The 20,117-nt window shown below is 41.1% G+C and overlaps 1 protein-coding gene across 1 annotated transcript in view; it reads right to left on the bottom strand.

Annotated features, from left to right (window-relative positions):
- Positions 1 to 20,117, bottom strand: part of LOC124795430 (synaptic vesicle glycoprotein 2C-like) — a 188,059-nt gene that overhangs the window by 29,905 nt on the left and 138,037 nt on the right. Inside the window, exons 8-10 of the mRNA XM_047259457.1 lie at positions 17,637 to 17,901; positions 2,849 to 2,963; positions 2,565 to 2,724 (exon numbers count right to left, since the gene is read on the bottom strand). Coding sequence (XP_047115413.1) covers positions 2,565 to 2,724; positions 2,849 to 2,963; positions 17,637 to 17,901 — 540 coding nt within the window. The remainder of the gene's footprint in view (positions 1 to 2,564; positions 2,725 to 2,848; positions 2,964 to 17,636; positions 17,902 to 20,117) is intronic.

Genomic DNA, 20,117 nt, shown 5'->3' with positions numbered 1-20,117 from the left:
CTATTCTCTTCTTGCACACCATGTTTCACTTCCTCACCCTCCAAAAACAGTTCCTAACATTTAAATTTGCATTTCTACTGCCAGTCTCCATTTTATTTATTCCCTCCTTCCACAACAGTCAGTAATTTTCCTGCCCAAATAAACATCTTCACCTAATTTTAGGGTCTCGTTTCCAAATCTCATTCCCTCTGCACCGTTGGATTTAATTCGACTTCGTTCATTACCTTTGTTGTATTTCTGTTGATGTTCCTCTTATAATCCGTTTTAAAGATTGTCAATTACGTACAACAACTGTTCAATGTCATCTGCCCTCTCTTCCAGAATTTCATTGTCAATGGAAAACATCAAACTTTTTATTCCTTCTCCCTAAATTCTACTTCCATTCACCAATTTCACCTTGGTTTCCTTCATGATTGCTCACTGTACACATTAAATAACATCAGAGACACGACACAATACTGTAACACTCTCTTCGTAACTACTAATTCTTTTGTATGTACCTCGACACTTAAATGCAGCCTGTATATTGCACATGTTGAAAATACCTCAAAACTACCTGTATTTTATCCCTGCTATTTGCAGAATTTAAAAGAGTATGTTATAATTTAGTATTGGAGGGAATCGTTGAGGGTAAAAGTCGTAGAGGGAGGCCAAGAGATAAATACACTAAGCAGATTCAGATTACTCGGAGATGAAGAAGCTTGCACAGGATGGAGTAGCATGGAGAGCTGCATCAAACCAGTCTCTGGACTGAAGACCACAACAACAACATGTTCCAAATTTAAAAGAGTATAGTCCAGTCAAGATGAATACTCAAGACAAACGACGACAAAAAAACAATGATAATGGAATGTAAAATTAAATCAAGTGATGTTGAGGAATTAGATTAAGTAATGATACACTTAAAGTTGTAGATGAGTTTTCTATTTGGGCAGCAAAATAACTAATAATGGCCGAAGAAGAGAAGATATAAAATGTAGACGCAATGTCACGAAAAGCGTTTCTGAACAAGATACGTTTGTTAACATCGAATCAAGATTAAGGTTTTAGGAATTTCTTTCTGAAAGGATTTGTACGGAGTGCAGCCACGTACGAAAGTAAAACATGGATGATAAACTGTTGAAACAAGAAGGAAAAAGAAGTTTTCGAAATGGGGTGCTACAGGCGAATGTTGAAGATTAGATCGATGGGTCGTGTATTTAATAAGGAGTTGCTGAAAAGAATTGGGCAGAAGAGAAATTTGTGGCACAACCTGATTAGAAGAATGGATCGGTTGATAGGACATACTCTGAGACATCAAGAAATCGCCTGTTTAGTACTGGAAGGAAGATAGATATCATAGAGGGAGACCAAGAGATGAATACAATAAGCAGATGCAGAAGGATGTTAATTGCAGTAGTTCACAGGAGAAAGGGAGGCTTGCACACGATAGTGTAGTATGGAGGGATGCATCAAACCAGTCTTCATACTAAAGACAACAGCAAAAAAATTCCATTCGAGCCTCTGAATCCAGAAAGGCTATAAACGCAGAATAGCTATTCTCCAACCTAAGTCGAAGCGTCACTATTGCCCTGCATGTTCTTATATTTCTGGAGAACCGCAATTGATAGTCCCCAAGGTCGACTTCTACAAGCGTTTACATTGTTTTATATATAATTCGAATCAGTATTTTACCACCATCACTTACTAAACTGATAGTTTGGTAATAGTCATACCTGTTGGTATCTGCCTTCTTTTTAACTGAAACCTTGCATTCTTATTGAAGTCTGAGATCATTTCGGCTGTCTTATATATCCTGCATAATAGGTGGTATGGTTTTGTCACGGCTTGTTCTCCCTAGGACCTCAGTAGCTCTGACGGAATATCTTCTACGAATATCGTCTACTCCAAGTTCCTTGTGTGGACTTAGGTCCTTCACTACTCTGTCAAAGTCTCTTTGCGATATACCATCTCCCACGTCACCTTCATCCGCTTCCTCTTCCATTTCTACACTATTGTCTTCTTTGTTCCGTTCTATAGTCTTCTACATATTCCTCCCTCCTTTTAGCTGTTCCTCCTTTGCTTTGTAACGGACTACCATTATAGCTCTTAATATTCTTACAGGTGCTTCTCCTTTATCCAACGGTGAATTTTCCTGTACGCGTCGTCTACCTTTCTCATAGTCATTCAGGAATCTACATCTTTGTATTTTCACCTCTACCCATTACTGTTGCGCCATTTTGAAAGTTTCTCAGTCTCACTTTTTAGACATCTGTGTTCTTTTGCACGCTTCATTTGACGTATTTTATATCTTCTCTTTTCATTTAAAGGACAGGGAGTATTTTTCGACAGTGGCCTCTTCAATGTAAGCATTTCGGCTATCACCTCTAGCGATTAGAGAAACCATATAAAATCTAAGTTAGGGTTTTAAACCCATTCCTTCCGAAGGCCTAAACACCCACGCCACATCCCACGGCGTTAGTCTAGATTCAGTGTGTTGCTGCTTACTTGAACATAGCAAAGTCGTTTTAACAAATTACGCCACTGTCGTCGGTCTTCTCTACTTCCTGTTACCAACGGCGTACCTTAGAGAAGTGGGGAATATGGTGACGACGACGCCCATCATGCAGGTGGAGCAGATGCCGACGAGCGCCAGGTACAGCGACAGCATGGCTAGCGTCAGGTCGGCGTTGGTCGACCACTGGACGCCGATGCCGAAAGCTCCACTTGAGAAGAAGCAAATCACTGCAAGAGACACGCACAGCATCTCAGCCCAGTCTAATCCCACAACATAGAACTGTGGCTAAGGGCTAAAAACCACCGGCTGAGCGAACGTCTGAACGTTCGCGCTGGCCGGTGTCGTACTCACTCATCAGAGTCCGGTAGCCCAGCCAGTTGACGAACTGGCCCGCGCAGCTGTAGCCCAGCGCCGACACCGCGCCCACGATGATGGAGTTGATATACAAGCGGCTGTTGGACACTGTCTGAAAAATTACAGTACCTACTTTACTGGGTGTGGTGAGTCTGAGGTGGTGTACAAAATGACGTGCCTCCTTCCTCGTAATACCAAATATATCCTGCAGAACCAGCCTCCGTAGCCGAGGTCGCTAACGCGCCCTACGTGGTTGCGTTATTCTCGCAGATAAGCCGATTCGAATCCTGGTGTTAACTGATTTTCCGCTGCCGGTTTGTGACCGGCGAGTTGAGGAGGGGTGGTGGCGTGAAGCTCCTGGTCGCCAGTCTTTGCTAATATCCTGGGTTAAATTCCAAACCTGCCCCCAGTGTCTCTTGAAGTGAAAGTATGTGACACTGTTGGTGGTGATCTGTCTATTGGATGAGGACGCTAAGCTCTGGGGCCCTCTTCGTGCTCTCCGAGAGGATTAGGCTATGTGCCGGCGCCAGGTTTCAAACTCTCCCTGCTCCCATCGTCTCCAGCATGAATATGACTCTACAGATGCACGTCCATTACAGTCACCTACACACAAAAGATACACAGCTCTCATACATCGCAACGGCAAGGTGCATGAAAGAGTGAAGGATAGGAAAAACCTTTCCAATCACCCGGTTAAACCTGTCCTTTGAGTTCTCCCAGCTGTTAATGCCATACTACTTTACTTTTTACCTGTACAGAAATTCATTCATAGATCAATTATTCCTCAAGCGCCACTGATGAACCGTAAGTACAAACTGACGTTGGAGCTTCACCGCTAAACTTATATTTTTATCTCAACATTGACTGTAGATGGTTAAATAAACCGAACCAGTGTCATACATAAAATTATTCTTTTTGGATTATTTCTGCTGAAGAAGCTGGTCGTCCAATTTCGTAGCTGTTCTTCAGAATTTACAAATGAATTCGTTGCATGCTGTCATAAATACTCTACCACGGTACATTCGTGCAAATAGGGAATATATCATTGTTACAAACAACAAAAAAATGATTCAAAAGGCTCTAAGCATTATGGGACTTATCCTCTGAGGTCATCAGTCCCCTAGAACTTAGAACTACTTAAACCTAACTAACCTAAGGACATCACACACATCCATGCCCGAGGCAGGATTCGAACCTGCGACCGTAGCAGTAGCGCGGTTCCGGACTGAACCGCTCGGCCACAGCGGCTGGCGGCAAACGACTGGTACTTATTATCGCCAAAGGATGTTACGGTTCAGAATCTCTTTCGAATGACAAATTATCACAGATTCTGAAGATACTGAATGAAAACTGACAACGTTAGAAAGAAATAGACCCGTCAGTATGGACGTCCCATTGTGAAAATTTATCTATGGATAAAGAGATATAACGAACAAAACTGAACAAATTGTGCTCCTTACAAAATGTAGAATATTATTAACACATATACGTATGCAAACAGCTAAAGATGTTACAGAAATGGTTGTGACCAGTATGTTCGTTGATATTCGTCGGATATACTATGTACGATTTGAGACTTGACAGTTTATCGTTTGCTACTCATCGCACTGTCACTCTATTTTATTGATTCTGTAGCAAACGACACTACCGTCGGATTTTTATTTTGGCATTGGCTTACCAAAGATTTCAGCCTATTTCACTTCTGAAGATGACAGTTTAAACTACCGAAACCGTTAAAGTGAACCAAATAAAGGTTTTCTTGTGCAGCTTTTCGTCTTTGTTGGAATTTATCATGTAATATATTTCAGATTTTAACGCCTTTACTCTGTCAGCATCTTTCCTTTGCGTTTCTTAAAATTCTGCTTTCGTGGGATAAGACGTGTGTTGTAAATGATCTTGTCCTCCTACAAACTTAAGTGTAACATCACGCAAAAGAAAATAGTACGATATTGTCAATAACGCCCCCCCCCCCCTTCTCCTAGTGGCATAGATTACCTTATAACATCTTCCACTGTCAAAGCCAGTTTGGGGCGTGATGTTGCAGTAGAATGACCATAAATGCAAAGATGTTGTCTATCGGCGTAAAGCTTATGTTAACCGGATTCACTGCTTCATTGTAATGTACATTTCTCTGTTTCATCGTACATTGTTTTCCTACGCCACTGATCTGATGATGGGGAACTCAAAACGCGTCAGGAGAGGTTAAAAATAAAATCTGGCGACAAAAGTAAGTTTATTATCATTGCTCTTAAGTTTCTCATCTTTGTTCAAACATAGTACTATAACTCAGTGTTAGCTATACTATAACTAGCTGTGCTACAACTCAGTGTTAGCTATGAGTAACCAGACAGACTTTTGTTTTGAAATATCATCATTCAAGTACGATATGACATTTGATGTGAGCACACATGATCATACTCCGCAGGAAATAACAGACAAGCATGCATACACAACATACAATGATGAGCCAGCACATCGCGACCACTGCTTAATAGCGTGCAGGTTCACCTTTGGAAAGCAACACAACAGCGAATCCGTGTGTCATGGATTACATAACTCCTTGGCAGATGTACCGACATATGTGCCACCGCATGTCAATTCTCCTGAATTGTGTGTGTGTGTGTGTGTGTGTGTGTGTGTGTGTGGGAGGGGGGAGTATGATTTGTGTCTTTGGAGCTGACACATGATGGCAGCAGGTATGTAAAGGGCAATTTGGGAGAGTACACAAACTGTGTACAGCAGGAAAACTGCTCCTGCCGCCGATGACTTCCCTTCCGGTAAGAGGCTGGAGCTCTATTCAATGTTCGCTGCTGGCAACTCTCATGGAATCATGTAAATAACCCGATACTAGCGACTTACGCGGCGGAAAACTACACCAAAGAATAAACTCACTCAACACGATCTAAAAAATACGCTAACTCTTATTCCAAAAATAAAGAGCACTACTAGAAACAACTAAATAATCAGCTACTGTTCACTTCTTCTCAGAAGTAATTTAGTATACTACGAAGCCAAATAATATGTACAAACTGTGTACAACAGATAGGCAATAAGTCAGCCACCTGCATTTTGACAAATTATGCAGATAAATTAAAGGTGGAAGTATTTTTTCATTTGAATATCCAACATGCCTTGCAACAAATAGTACTGCCGACACCAACTGCAGCTTAACCTGTACGTTAGATCAGTAGTCCCAGTAAGCTGATAAATAATACGGACAAAAAAATTGGAAATATTTAATTTTGAGGGTCTATTGTGCCTTGCATCAAGTGGGCTACCTAGATCGAACTTCAGTTGTTACCAACTGCACCTTAGCCTGTAAGTTAGATCAGCAGATTCAACATATGAAACAGCTGTGCTTTGGTAAATAACACGTGCAATCTGAATGTGGAAATAATTGATCTGGGATCCCATCTGCTTTTAGCTGTAGATATATTTAATTGGTTGTCGTTTCTGTCTTGCACCAAAAGGGATAAAAATATCTGAGTTTACAGTTTAGTCAGGTTTGTCATAACCTTTAAATTAGGTCATTAAGTGAGCCACATGTGTTCTGAAAATTTAGATGTGGATAAAATTAATTTGGGGATCATTTGTGCCTTGCACCGAGATGGGTACAAAGATTGAACTTTACTATTTTGTCATGTGCACTATAACCGTCAATACAGAGCAGTAGTGCTAATAATTGAGCCACATATATTTCGATAAATAATACTGGCAATTTAGGTGGTGACATGTATAATTTGAGGGTCCACTGTTCCTTGCACCAAATGGAGTACATTGGTCGAAGTACTGTTAACGCCAAGTGAAGTGGCATGTATATTTTGATAATACAGAAAATTCAGACGTGGAAATATTTAATTTTAAGGACCATTGTACTGCACACTTAGTGTGGTACAGACTTAACTAATAACCTCTAAGTAGTAAAGGTAAGAAGATTTTTCTGTTTAGCAAAAGTGACAAAAAGCAGATTACAGAGTACCTGACGGCTCAACACAAAAGTTTTGTCTCAAGTACAGACAATGTTGAGGATCAGTGGACAAAGTTCAAAACCATCGTACAATATGCGTTAGATGAGTATGTGCCAAGCAAGATAGTAAGAGATGGAAAAGAGCCACCGTGGTACAACAACCGAGTTAGAAAACTGCTGCGGAAGCAAAGGGAACTTCACAGCAAACATAAACATAGCCAAAGCCTTGCAGACAAACAAAAGTTACGCGAAGCGAAATGTAGTGTGAGGAGAGCTATGCGAGAGGCGTTCAATGAATTCAAAAGTAAAGTTCTATGTACTGACTTGGCAGAAAATCCTAAGAAATTTTGGTCTTATGTCAAAGCGGTAGGTGGATCAAAACAAAATGTCCAGACACTCTGTGACCAAAATGGTATTGAAACAGAGGATGACAGACTAAAGGCCGAAATACTAAATGTCTTTTTCCAAAGCTGTTTCACAGAGGAAGACTGCACTGTAGTTCCTTCTCTAGATTGTCGCACAGATGACAAAATGGTAGATATCGAAATAGACGACAGAGGGATAGAGAAACAATTAAAACCGCTCAAAAGAAGAAAGGCCGCTGGACCTGACGGGATACCAGTTCGATTTTACACAGAGTACGCGAAGGCACTTGCCCCCTCAGCGGTGTACCGTAGGTGTCTAGAAGAGCGTAGCGTTCCAAAGGATAGGAAAAGGGCACAGGTCATCCCCGTTTTCAAGAAGAGACGTCGAACAATGTGCAGAACTATAGACCTATATCTCTAACGTCGATCATTTGTAGAATTTTGGAACACGTATTATGTTCGAGTATAATGAATTTTCTGGAGACTAGAAATCTACTCTGTAGGAATCAGCATGGGTTTCGAAAAAGACGGTCGTGTAAAACCTAGCTCGCGCTATTCGTCCACGAGACTCAGAGGGCCATAGACACGTGTTCACAGGTAGATGCCGTGTTTCCTGACTTACGCAGTCGTTTAATGAACAAGGTAAGGGCATATGGACTATCAGACCAATTTTGTGATTGGATTGAAGAGTTCCTAGATAACAGAACGCAGCATGTCATTCTCAATGGAGAGAAGTCTTCCGAAGTAAGAGTGATTTCAGGTATACGGCATGGGAGTGTCATAGGACCGTTGCTATTCACAATATACATAAATGACCTTGAGGATGATATAAGAAGTTCACTGAGGCTTTTTGCAGATGATGCTGTGGTGTATCGAGAGGTTGTAACAACGGAAAATTGTACTGAAGTGCAGGAGGATCTGCAGCGAATTGACGCATGGTGCAGGGAAAGGCAATTGAACCTCAATGTAGACAAGTGTAACGTGCTGCGAATACATAGAAAGATAGATCCCTTATCATTTAGCTACAAAATAGCAGGTCAACAAATGGAAGCAGTTAATTCCATAAATTACCTGGGAGTACGCATTAGGAGTGATTTAAAATGGAATGATCACATAAAGTTGATCGTCGGAAAAGCAGATGCCAGACTAAGATTCATTGAAGAATCCTAAGGAAATGGAATCCGAAAACAAAGGAAATAGGTTACAGTACGCTTGTTCGCCCACTGCTTGAATACTGCTCAGCAGTGTGGGATCCGTACCAGATAGGGTTGATAGAAGAGATAGAGAAGATCCAACGGAGACCAGCGCGCTTCGTTACAGGATCATTTAGTAATCGCGAAAGCGTTACGGAGATGGTAGATAAACTCCAGTGGAAGACTCTGCAGGAGAGACGCTCAGTAGCTCGGTACGGGCTTTTCTTAAAGTTTCGAGAACATACCTTCACCGAAGAGTCAATCAGTATATTGCTCCCTCCTACGTATATCTCGCGAAGAGACCATGGGGATAAAATCAGAGAGATTAGAGCCCACACTAAAGCATACTGACAATCCTTCTTTCCACGAACAATACGAGACTGGAATAGAAGGGAGAACCGATAGAGGTACTCAAGGTACCGTCCGCCACACACCGTCAGGTGGCTTGCGAAATATGGATGTAGATGTAGATGTAGTGGCAATAGGCAGTGTATGTGTATCTTGATAAACAATACAGAATATGTAGATGTGGAAATTGATTTAAGAGTTTTTTGTGCCTTCACCGAGTGGAGTACAAAGATAGAACTATACTTGCTACCAGGTGGGAAATACAGAGAAAAATATAGCCTACTCTGGGGAACATGCTGACAAACTGTTTCGTTTTAATGGCTTGTAAAATAGTAGGCTAAGATTGGCTTTTTCATTTTAATGGCTTGTGAAGCAGTGGACTCTGATTGGGAGATACAGCGCGCGCGCGCGTGTGTGTGTGTGTGTGTGTGTGTGTGTGTGTGTATGTGTGTGTGTGTGTGTGTTTTCTGTTGACAAAACGTCATGCGACATTCCTTGCCACCATCTGCCACAGATGGAGACGTTGGCACCACCTCTACATGAGAATATCATAACCCACTCGTATCATGACCCACTCATATAGGTGCAGTGTTGTTATAGTTAGGAATAGTCAGAGTTTAAGATGTTCTAAGGTGCTGACTGCTTGGAATGGCTTAGCAGACAGATGTATCTCATTGTACGCAAAATATTACTTGCAAAACAGGAAGAGAAAGAAGCTTTTAAACATCAGAAATTTGTCACATCTGCAAGGAAGGCTGCATGTGAACTGATGTGAAACACAGAGGTCATTGTCATTTTTGAGGCAGATTACGTGGAGCTGTCTGTTGTGTTTCGAAACCTGACGAACTACAATGCTCATTTAACAGTTAAAAACATATGTGAATGACTGGAAGAAACTGACAACAGTGAGTGAAAATAAATGCAGGCATTGTTTCTATCATTGCGTCAAACATGGGAAAGTACAAAACATTCATTACATTCATCATATTGGAATAACAATATAAATTTCGATTTATACACTACATCAACTTTAAAACCTGACGACTTGAAAACAACAAGAGTTAGCAGTCTAATTTTATAATTAAAAATATCGTGTTTCCAGACGGGTATCGAACTGGTGAATCAGCTCTATTGGATGAATGATGCCGCCAGTTGCAGCATTCTAAAGTTTGTCGACTGGTGAAGCAACAGTCAAAGATTTGGAATACTAAAGAGCATGCAAAGCGTGGACATTATTTGAATGCAGAGTATTAGGACATTATTTTGTCTTATATTTGAACACAAATGTCTTGTTTTGCCTGATGAGTTTCAAAATTTCCGTTAACCAAACTGAATCCAGCCCATCCTCTGACTTCTTCTTCATTAGCATGGGATGGGTTGCTCAAATATAATGATGTAAAATTGCAACATGTTGTAGATATAAAAAAATTATTACAAGTTGTTGAACATCGCTTCAGAGTTGGCAGCATCAACAAGCCACACGTTCCAAAGAACCTGATTTCCACATTATGCGATATTCGCTACCACTCTCTGAACAATAATCTTTTCGCCAAGAAAAATTCGCCTGATATTTTCATTCTACCAAACTCCTTGAAATACACCGTAGATCCATATTAATGATGAGAAGTGTTTGATTGAAAGAAAAATGTGGAAAATGTGCGAAAAATGAGTGATGTGAAGCTAGTAACGTGTTCGGAAGGTAGATACGGAGACACTGCTCTGACTGTGGGACCATATTTCAAGTGCAATGTCATATTTAATGAAAATTGGGTTGCTATTGAATTAAATCGCCTTGACATAGTGTTTGATTGACGGAAAGTTACATATATGGCTAATGTACACATTTCTGGACGCAGCTTGTTGATTTTAATTATGGGCATGTGTTGAAAGTTGAGATACGTTAAAATGTGTTACACAGGCACGGTTAGCATAATATATCAGGTAACTACATCAGATATTTACGATGTTATTAAAATTGATATGCTTAGGAGTTTGACACAACAGCTTACCCAGATAACAACATTTATAAAATGCCACGTCTCCATAAAAGGTATTCGTAGGACTGAGAGCAAAAATGTACGTCCTAATAATCATCTCTGCTATAAGCAGCTAGACAACCGAGTGAGTCTGTGACAAATGCAAAACTCATAATTGTTAGATAATACGGCTGGATCCCAATTGCACAGCTAGCGCAGTGGCTAGCACACTGGACTCGCATTCGGGAGGACGACGGTTCAATCCCGCGTCCGGCCATCCTGATTTAGGTTTTCCGTGATTTCCCTAAATCACTCCAGGCAAATTCCGGGATGGTTCCTTTAAAAGGGCACGGCCGACTTCCTTCCCCGTCCTTCCCTAAACCGATGAGACCGATGACCTCGCTGTCGGGTCTCCTCCCAAACACAACCAACCAATTCCACAGCTATGTTCGACAACTGCAGGACGCGATAATATTATTGAGCAAATGATCAGATTCCTCGTCGATAAACTACTGCCCAGAATAACATATGTTTTTGAGCTATCTCTTAGCTCCAGCACCTTCCCAACAGCCTGGAAGTAGGAACTCGTCAAACATTATCCAAGACAATCTGGCAAATAAGCCTCCGATTACAGGCCCTTCCGTTTTACTAGGATTATCTGTAAGTCTTCAGAACGTAGTTGAAGATCAGCTTACTAATTACTTAAACTCTAGTAAACTTTTAGAATAGTACCAGTCAGGTTTCCGGGAAAATCATAAAATAACGACTGTTCTTACTGATACGCCCGTATCGATTTTTTTTTTTTTTTTTTTTTTCAAATGTATCGTACGTCCAAAGAATATGCGCTCGGTCCAGAGGGGTTATGCGAGCGGCGAGATTTTAAGCAGCCTGTATCGCTGACTTGTGGTCTTTCTTGGAGGTCTCGGAGTGAAAGAGAGAGGGCGCTGATTGGGAACGAAGTGGGCGGACGACACCGTGACAGTTGTAAAGGAGGCACCTATAGAGAGAGCGGAGCAGAGTACACTCGACTGACGCGCCAGCCGGTGGAAATGTTGGTGTCTAGAGGAGTACAATGCGAGCTACTGTGACTGAGCTGGTGTTTGAGCTGTTTTGTGGTGAGCGGACGTGTCATTCAAGTTGTGGCGTGTTTTGTATGTTGAGCTGTCGGACCATTTGACAGAATTATTTGGTGCCCATGTGCATCTGCTGAGGAGGTGAATCTGCTGAGGAGGCGAAATTCGTTCTTTAGGGTTTGCGGGTTTAGTTGAGACAGTTGGGTCATTACGTGCCACGTTGCCGTCTTGAGATTTTCATTTAACCAAACACGTTGTTGACATTTCATCCCTAATTGATACTGTGCACGGTTGCACTCACCTTAGCAAGTTTGTATGCCTCTAAGCTGGCCCCGCAGCGTTTGGAGGATCCTTAATATGCATATTTGTAGAAGTTTATACATCAGCGTTGACGTAACACTGGAAGAGGCTGTGGAGGAGTGGGCGGCATTCGGGGCCTGCGATGGTGTGCAAACGTACAACCCGTGAGGCTATGACCATATTGATTCATTTCCAGGGCAGCTCCAGAACACTATTGTATGAGTGGTATGGTCACTAGGATGGCGAAATTAATTTTATTTGTTGACCTCAAGTTGTTCTAACTTAAATGTTCACTCGAGAGAATAATTTGAGGTATAAATGAGTTGATTTCTTGGTTTTTGAATTGTATCATACTTGCAACCTGGAAGTAACTGAAGATGTTGACCTTAGAGAAGTTTTTCAATACTGGGGGGTCTACTAGCAAATGGTGCTCACGAAACCGCAGTGCCTGAGGTCTAGGTTATTGGTGCTTCCTTCAAGGACAAACTTGTCTGTTAAATTGATTGGCCGTGTTATACCACTTTCAATAAAATTTTGGAAGAGAGATTTTACGATATTGAGATACCTGCCAAGTGCAAATTAAATTTGTTTTAAAGTTTTGAAGAAGACTCAAGTTATTTGTGAGAATTTTGAAAGATCGTTGTAAGCTTGTGTAAGCCTATTGTGTAAAATAAATTGTATGTTATATAATTAACCGCCTTTTGACACCAGAATCCTGCATTCAAGTGTGACTCGCTCAAACGGTCGCCTCCTACATCCCTTTCTTTTCAAAGGGGGATTCCACTTATAAAAATGACTGACGAACTGAAACAAGCGTTGGGCCAATAGAGGCACGCAACTATTATTTGCTTTATTTATTTATTTTTAGGGTTTCGTCAATGTCTATTCTGACATTCTACTTGCTAAACTCGCAAGTCAAATTTTTCTTCACCCTTTCAATGGCTCTGCTCATACATTACATCTCGCTAGCAGTACGTAATGTTCGATAAGGAAAAAAGAAAGGTTAGAATGTAGGGATGTAATAGTAGGGGTCCCTCAAGAATCAGTGCTGGGCCCATTGATTTTCTCATTACATTTTAGTGATTTGGCGACTATTCTCTCCCGTTGCAAATATGATTTCTGTGCTAATAATTTTCAGTTATATCTACGCCCATATAGCATCTGGATGCATAATTACTTATCAGTGTGGACGCTGAACATTGGTTTGAACCTTAAGCCATTTAAAATGCGATCAACCTTAGCTACTTACGAAAGACTAATTACCCTCAGTACAGGGTGTCTCTTCCACTGTTACTGCTAAAATTCGGAGAAACAACTGTTTTTTTCCTACATCAGTTATATTTGGGTGGAAACACAACTACAATCTGCAAGGTATCAGTGCCTCTTTATTCACTACAGATACTGTAAGTAAAAAAGTATTTTCTCTCTAACTTGAAAAAAAATGTAGACTCACTTATATTCCCCATATATGACTGTGGTGATCCTATTCTTAAAGAAATTTCGCATGAGAGCTTACTCCAGCTGGATAAATGCGTGTGTGAGAGACATTTCTGTTCATTTGCTATTCGAACAATATCGCTCCTGCTGACGAACAGTTATGATCGCTATACACACTGAGACTGTCATACTCCCGGTTTGATCTATAGCCTTCTGAAACATTGTGCTCCCTCTTATTTGCGGAGTCCGATTTCGGTGGGAGGGCAGATTGTCTGGGGTTGTGTAAGCGTGGGCTTTTAACCAAGTACTTCCATTTGTGAACAAAAACTTAAATGCAAAATGGCGTGTACAAAACAAAGAAGGTGTGAACTTCTACTCAATATACCAAATTAGTTAACTTTTGATATAATAACATCAATTTGATAAAAGCAATTACTCACTTCACAGTAACAAAATAATTAAAACTTTAAAGGGGCACCAAAAAACATGCAAGAGAAAACCTAAGATATATGTATACATACCATTCGCATGACATACTACTTCACGCCATTGAAACTAATTATACAAAGAAAACATTAAACTAATTCTGCAACAAAAACACTAGTACAACAGTATCCAATTATAACTAACACCTTAATCACACACTAAACAGACAACACATACCAGCAACGAAGTCTACACTGACACAATAAACTAACATACAACCAGTTATGAAGGCAAATGGACTGCCAACAGACTCATTAAAGCGTATCACTAAGATGCCATAGGTTTACACCACGGCCTCAGCATGATTTTCAAATGAATTATAAATATAATACAATCAGAATAAAACTGCCTCTTCAAGTATAATAATGTAAGTAACTGTTTTACCAATGCAGGCACAACAACTGTCCCACTTTATTTTGAAAAATCGCAGATGTCTGTACAAAAGCTACTAAGAATACCATTCAACGGCACAAACCGCCCTCATGTTCTGCTTGCCTCTCTTCCACAATTCCTTCATAGCTTGCAGCTGTCGTACTTTCTGGAAGAATGGAGGTAAACACAGTCAGCTGTTGCGAACCAATGATGTCCCATGTTAAAGCTGGCCTCACCTCTTGCTGACTGTTCGCAGTCAACTACTCAGCTGCCTCCACGCCGTGTGTCAGATTTCACAGCACCATTCAGCTTGCCCAGCGTCCGTATACTATCTCTCGAATATCCCCACAGTCAACTGGTTGCACCTCACCTATCGCCGACCAGAGTCCTGCCTACAATGCTTTCCGCGCTCTGTTGGTGACCTCTCGCTTGACTTATCACAGCAGCACAACTCAAATATAGCCCTCAAATGGCGAGAAGTACAAATGTGTAAGAATAGGCGGCACATGTTTACCTTCAGTTCTAAGTCTACTATCTGAAGAACAAATCAGATATACTCGTTTTCAAGAAAGTAAAATACTTTCTTTGCCATTAAAAAACACCATCTTCTTAAAATCATTTTCATTATCAGCTAGCCAACTCTTAAACAGTGTTCTTCGAAATATCATATAAATTAAGCTCCGTTCAAACTTCAAAAGACAGCTAGTGATTCACCTTCTGTAACATTCCATATATTTGTCTACCACTCACGCTAGTCAACCACAACGACTTTTCGCTCCTCTTTATCTACAGTCTTCTACATAAAGGTTGTCCTTTCGTACAGCCATTGAAATTGTCAGTAGAATCATGTCATCCTTCATACCCCCTTCCGTTTCTGAAGATACTAAACGCGGTTTTGTCGATAGTCAATGATCTCGCACCGAGGTCGACCTTCGCAAAGATACTGAACGTCCAAGCAACATCACAGGAGACGCAAATCCGGGCGAGGCTAGAACCACCCCTACAGTAGATGTCAGGTTCACCGCACCACACCACTTACGAAATACGTTCGTAAGGGCCAGGAGTGACAATGCCGTGTGCGTTCTGACTTCGGCTACCTCTCCTGTAAGTCACCTGTTTCCGCTTTCATCTCTCCGCCGAGCTGTGAGCTGACTCAGAGAGTGTTAACTTCCCTCCTACCCACCGATGGTGTTGTAACTGTATTCATACATTCATACTTCAAGATTCAGACTGTTCATTTTATGCAGCTCTTTTACTACGGCTGTTTCTTGTACATCAGGAGCTGGATTTGTGTATACAATTTCAGCTGTGCTCACAGTCACAGCGGTGGAGAGCGATAACGATAATTTTCATTTTCTACTAAATTAATTGTTTTGTTATTTCACTGTTGGTATTACGAAATTACTTTTCTCTGTCTCCACCTTCGTGTAAAACACAAAATACAGCTTCAAATGCGCTAAAACAATCAATATTATTGTTATTCTTAATGTCCTCTTGTTATTATTATTATTATTATTATTAATGCCTATTACTATTATTATTTCTGTTGGTAGTCATAGTTGTTCTCACTATAATTTTTCACATTTACATAACTAATCAATAGTCTTCATTCTGGCTGCGCAGTCAGAATGGATTTTTGTGGGAAGTCATTTTCCTGCCTAGGTACACAATCAAACCAGAAGTAGCCGTAGAATCTGAGAGAGTTTTGAAATACTTTTCGGAATGCGTTGTTCGTAGTGGGATGTAAGACAGGGTCTTAAGACCCTAATTTGGTTGGACTAAATAAAAAAGAAATCTTCTTTTTCCTGGCCTTACCCTGTACCATCATGGACCTGCATGGTAATCAGATTTTTGACATTGTTAGTGGTAGAGGATCCCAAATACCCCTCCTGCATCATAGTTCCATCCCCCCCCTCCCCCCCACTTCACCTCTCCTTCCTCCCGAGAACGGAATCTGTGAATTTGCCCTATCAGTTTGCATTTAGTGTAATCCATGTGAAAGCGAGAGAATGCTTTCCAAATCTTTGAAAATCGTGTAACTGAAGTGGAACGTGCGTCACAGCCCAGTATACATCTAATAGGATATAGGAAACCGTCTAAAAACCACATACAGGCAGGCTGGCACACCAGCCCTGGCAGATTCAATTCGGGGCCGCCGCGCACCCATGAATACTGAGAGCTGTATTCTAACAAGTATGGCTATCCGGGTGGGTTATAATAAATTATGAACAAATAATGTACATAAATAAATCTGATACTACTTACAGAGTTCATGTACTAGCCGTAAGTGCGATTTCGAAAAGTTTGAGTTCATGCGTTGAGGACGTAAAAAATTGCGTTTCCCATGTGAAGACCTCCGAATGGCCATCTTGCATGCGCTTAAGAAGTTTTTGCCGGCCGGTGTGGCCGAGCGGTTCTAGGCTCGTCAGTCTGGAACCGCGCGACCGCTACGGTCGCAGGTTCGAATCCTGCCTCGGGCATGAATGTGTGTGATGTCCTTAGGTTAGTTAGGTTTAAGTAGTTCTAAGTTCTAGGGGACTGATGACCTCAGATGTTAAGTCCCATTGTGCTCAGAGCCAATTATAAAAAAGAACTTTTTATTCTGGTTTTTATAGTACTTTATCTTCCAGAACGAGTAATTCGCTCTGCCGAAGACTTGACAGTGTGGCGAAATTTTCCAATATATTAAAACGACGGAGGCTCATACCTGGGCCATTCCTTTTTGCGTTCCATAAACTTGAACCCTTCACTTACGTTAGAATGGCTCTCGACCTAGCTCAGAGCTTTAATCTACGAGAATCGCTGTTTTTATTCTACAATATGATTTCCTGTTAATGTACAAGATGTCTGTAACATTTGCCCTTTTTCCATTGCACGATACTTGCACCGTGTACTTCAGTAAGTATAGATTGATCTCGCTGAGATGGGGTGTTCTGCCAGTGGTCCGAGACTTCCCAACACGACATCTCTACCGCAACTCCACGACTTCATCATGTGTTCCCTAAGTCTCGCTGTCAGTCTCAGGGAACACATGATGAAGACGTCACGGCATCGAGATATCGTATTGAGAAGACGAGGACCACTGGCAGAACACCCGATCTGAACGAGATGGCAATGAGTCGCGAGGAAAGTCTAGGAGATTACAAATGTAGAATGAATCTACCCGAGCCATATGATGAGCACAACTTAGTTACAGAAAATGCAAAACCACTACGAACAAACCCCAGCGTCAGCATGCACCAGTGTTTCGTATTTTTGCGTAACTTACAGGTAGACATGGTATCTCAGAGGCGACGGCCTGCGTAGCATTGAGAATGTCGCCATCGACGAGGTTCACCAGCATGCTGACGAGCGACGAGTTGTCTGCCTTCTGTGAGGACTGGTACGTGAGCATGTCGCACAGGTACACCGAGTTGACGCTGTCGTTGACTGTAAGCGAGCCCATACCTACACCCTCCGCCGTCTGATGGATGTACAGGAACTCTTCCATGGTTGCGAAGATCTGCGGCAGCCACAACCGAATTGTGTTCAGGCTGTAAACAAAACGAGTCTGTCACTTCTCACACACTGTCTCCGGTGCAGATTACATGGGGATAACCAATGTGGGTGATGAGAAGAGTCTAACCAGTATCATGAGAACCTCAAAGCTATAGAAAAAAATGTCGTGTGACTAGGGCCTCCCGTCGGGTAGACCGTTCGCCTGGTGCAGGTCTTTCGATTTGACGCCACCTCGGCACTTGCGCGTCGATGGAGATGAAATGATGATGATTAGGACAACACAACACCCAGTCTCTGAGCGGAGAAAAATCTCCGACCCAACCGGGAATCGAACTCGGGCCCTTAGGATTGACATTCTGTCGCGCTGACCACATTTTTTTTTAATCTCATTATTTTGTTCGGTTTTGTTCGTTGCATTTGCTCGGGGCGGACGTCGTAAGACATCCGATTAATTTCGTTGTTTTTTATTACAGAAGGCAGCTAACCCTCTGACCGAACACGCTGAGCTACCTGCCGGCTTAGTCTATTATTCTATGGTTATTTCTTTTATGCAGCGATATGTCAATCATACCAAAGAGTTCAATGAAAATTAATATAAATTTCATGTCATTATTCCAAGTGCATTCCAACCTGTTTGACTTATGTCGTAGTAGGAAAGAAAAACACTCCTTTAGTTTAAAATCTTTTTCAAGGTACACGAAGCTTAATTATACTTTCTCTATTTATTTCTAGCCGTTCTTAGTGAGGCCTTCCTGTTTCTCTTCTTTAAAGAATAGTGTACATGTGTTTCCTAATCTGAAATCTCATAATCTGCAGAAATTTCTTTAGAGGTGTATTATGTAACTAAGCATGTAGTGAACAATGAGAGTGCACTCTAACAAGAGCTTTGCTACTCGTTTTACCAACCACTTTTTTTTCTTTTTTTATGTCTACTGTACATTCACTCGCTCTTCTATCACGACAGGGTGAGCAGAACAATTACCATTATCCAGCCGGATAGTCTTTGTAAAATAGAATAGTTTAAAATATTAAAATGATCAATTACTTACGTTTTTGTTACTCAAATTACGGTTTTAGTTTGAATGTAACAGAAGACGGTTTAACTGCAGTCTGTGTTAAAACCTTTCCCTAATTAACCAAACGACTGCGTTCTAAGTAGCCCAATCAACGATGGAAACCTTAAAAATAGTTAGAAACTCTAAGCGTTTTATCAATGAAGGATTCAGCTGAACTCCGTCACTGTTCCCTTATAGGGTGTAGAATAATAAAGCTCCCAGTCACATTTTGTCATATTATTTAACACATGATGAGTTTCCAGCTTGCGCCATTCTTCAGGTGGTTTATATTCAGGTACATGTTTCCATACTTAGTGTTGTATATCACTGTTTAAATGAAAAACAAATTCTGTGATGACAGCTAAATAGACACAGATGAAAATTGAGAAGTGGCTAAGCAACATGTGTTGCAAAATATTATAGAACTTACATAAAGCTGATGTGTCCATATCGTTTTCAAATTATTTTTATTACATTTTGTATGATGTGAAAACATATGGATACGCTAGCTTTATGTAAGATTGTAATATTTTTCAACACATATCGCTTAGCCGTTTCCAAATGTTTCATTTTGTTTGTTTCGTCATTACATTATTGTTTTTTTTTAAGTGATCCCCAACACTGAGCATGTAAACATCTACTTGCGTATAAAGCACCTGAATTTGGGCACATGCCCGAAAGCGATCGAGTGTCGCATAAAATCGTCTCCTATTGTGGCTGAAAGCGGTTATTATCCTACACCCTTGCTAGAAATTCTGTTTGTTGCCTTCTAAAATACAAACATTGTTGCCAATCTTCATCGTGGCAGTGAAGTACTTCACTACAGTACACTTAGGAGAACGGTAGCGCAGTGGTTAGCACACTGGACTCCCATTAGGAAGGACGACGGTTCAGACCCGCGTCCAGCCATCCTGATTTAGGTTTCCCGTGATTTCCCTAAATCGCTTAAGGCAAATTTCGGGATGGTTCTTTCGAAAGGGCACGGCCACTTTCCTTCTCCATCCTTCCCTAATCCGAGCCTGTGTTCCGTCTCTGATGACTTCGTTGTGAATCTCCTCCTCCTACTTCTCCGACACTGACAGAGTCAATCAAAAACACTAACTGCACAAACACTAACAACTTGGACTTCAAACGGGAAGTGGTACATTCCAAGTACCCCGAAGAACAACGAAAATAATTAGGAGTAAGCAGAAATG

The sequence above is a fragment of the Schistocerca piceifrons genome, chromosome 4 (assembly GCF_021461385.2).
Source record: "Schistocerca piceifrons isolate TAMUIC-IGC-003096 chromosome 4, iqSchPice1.1, whole genome shotgun sequence".
In the NCBI taxonomy this organism is placed as follows: Eukaryota; Metazoa; Arthropoda; class Insecta; order Orthoptera; family Acrididae; genus Schistocerca; species Schistocerca piceifrons.
Note: the sequence above shows the minus strand (reverse complement) of the source record. Positions and strands in the feature narration are given on the sequence as shown.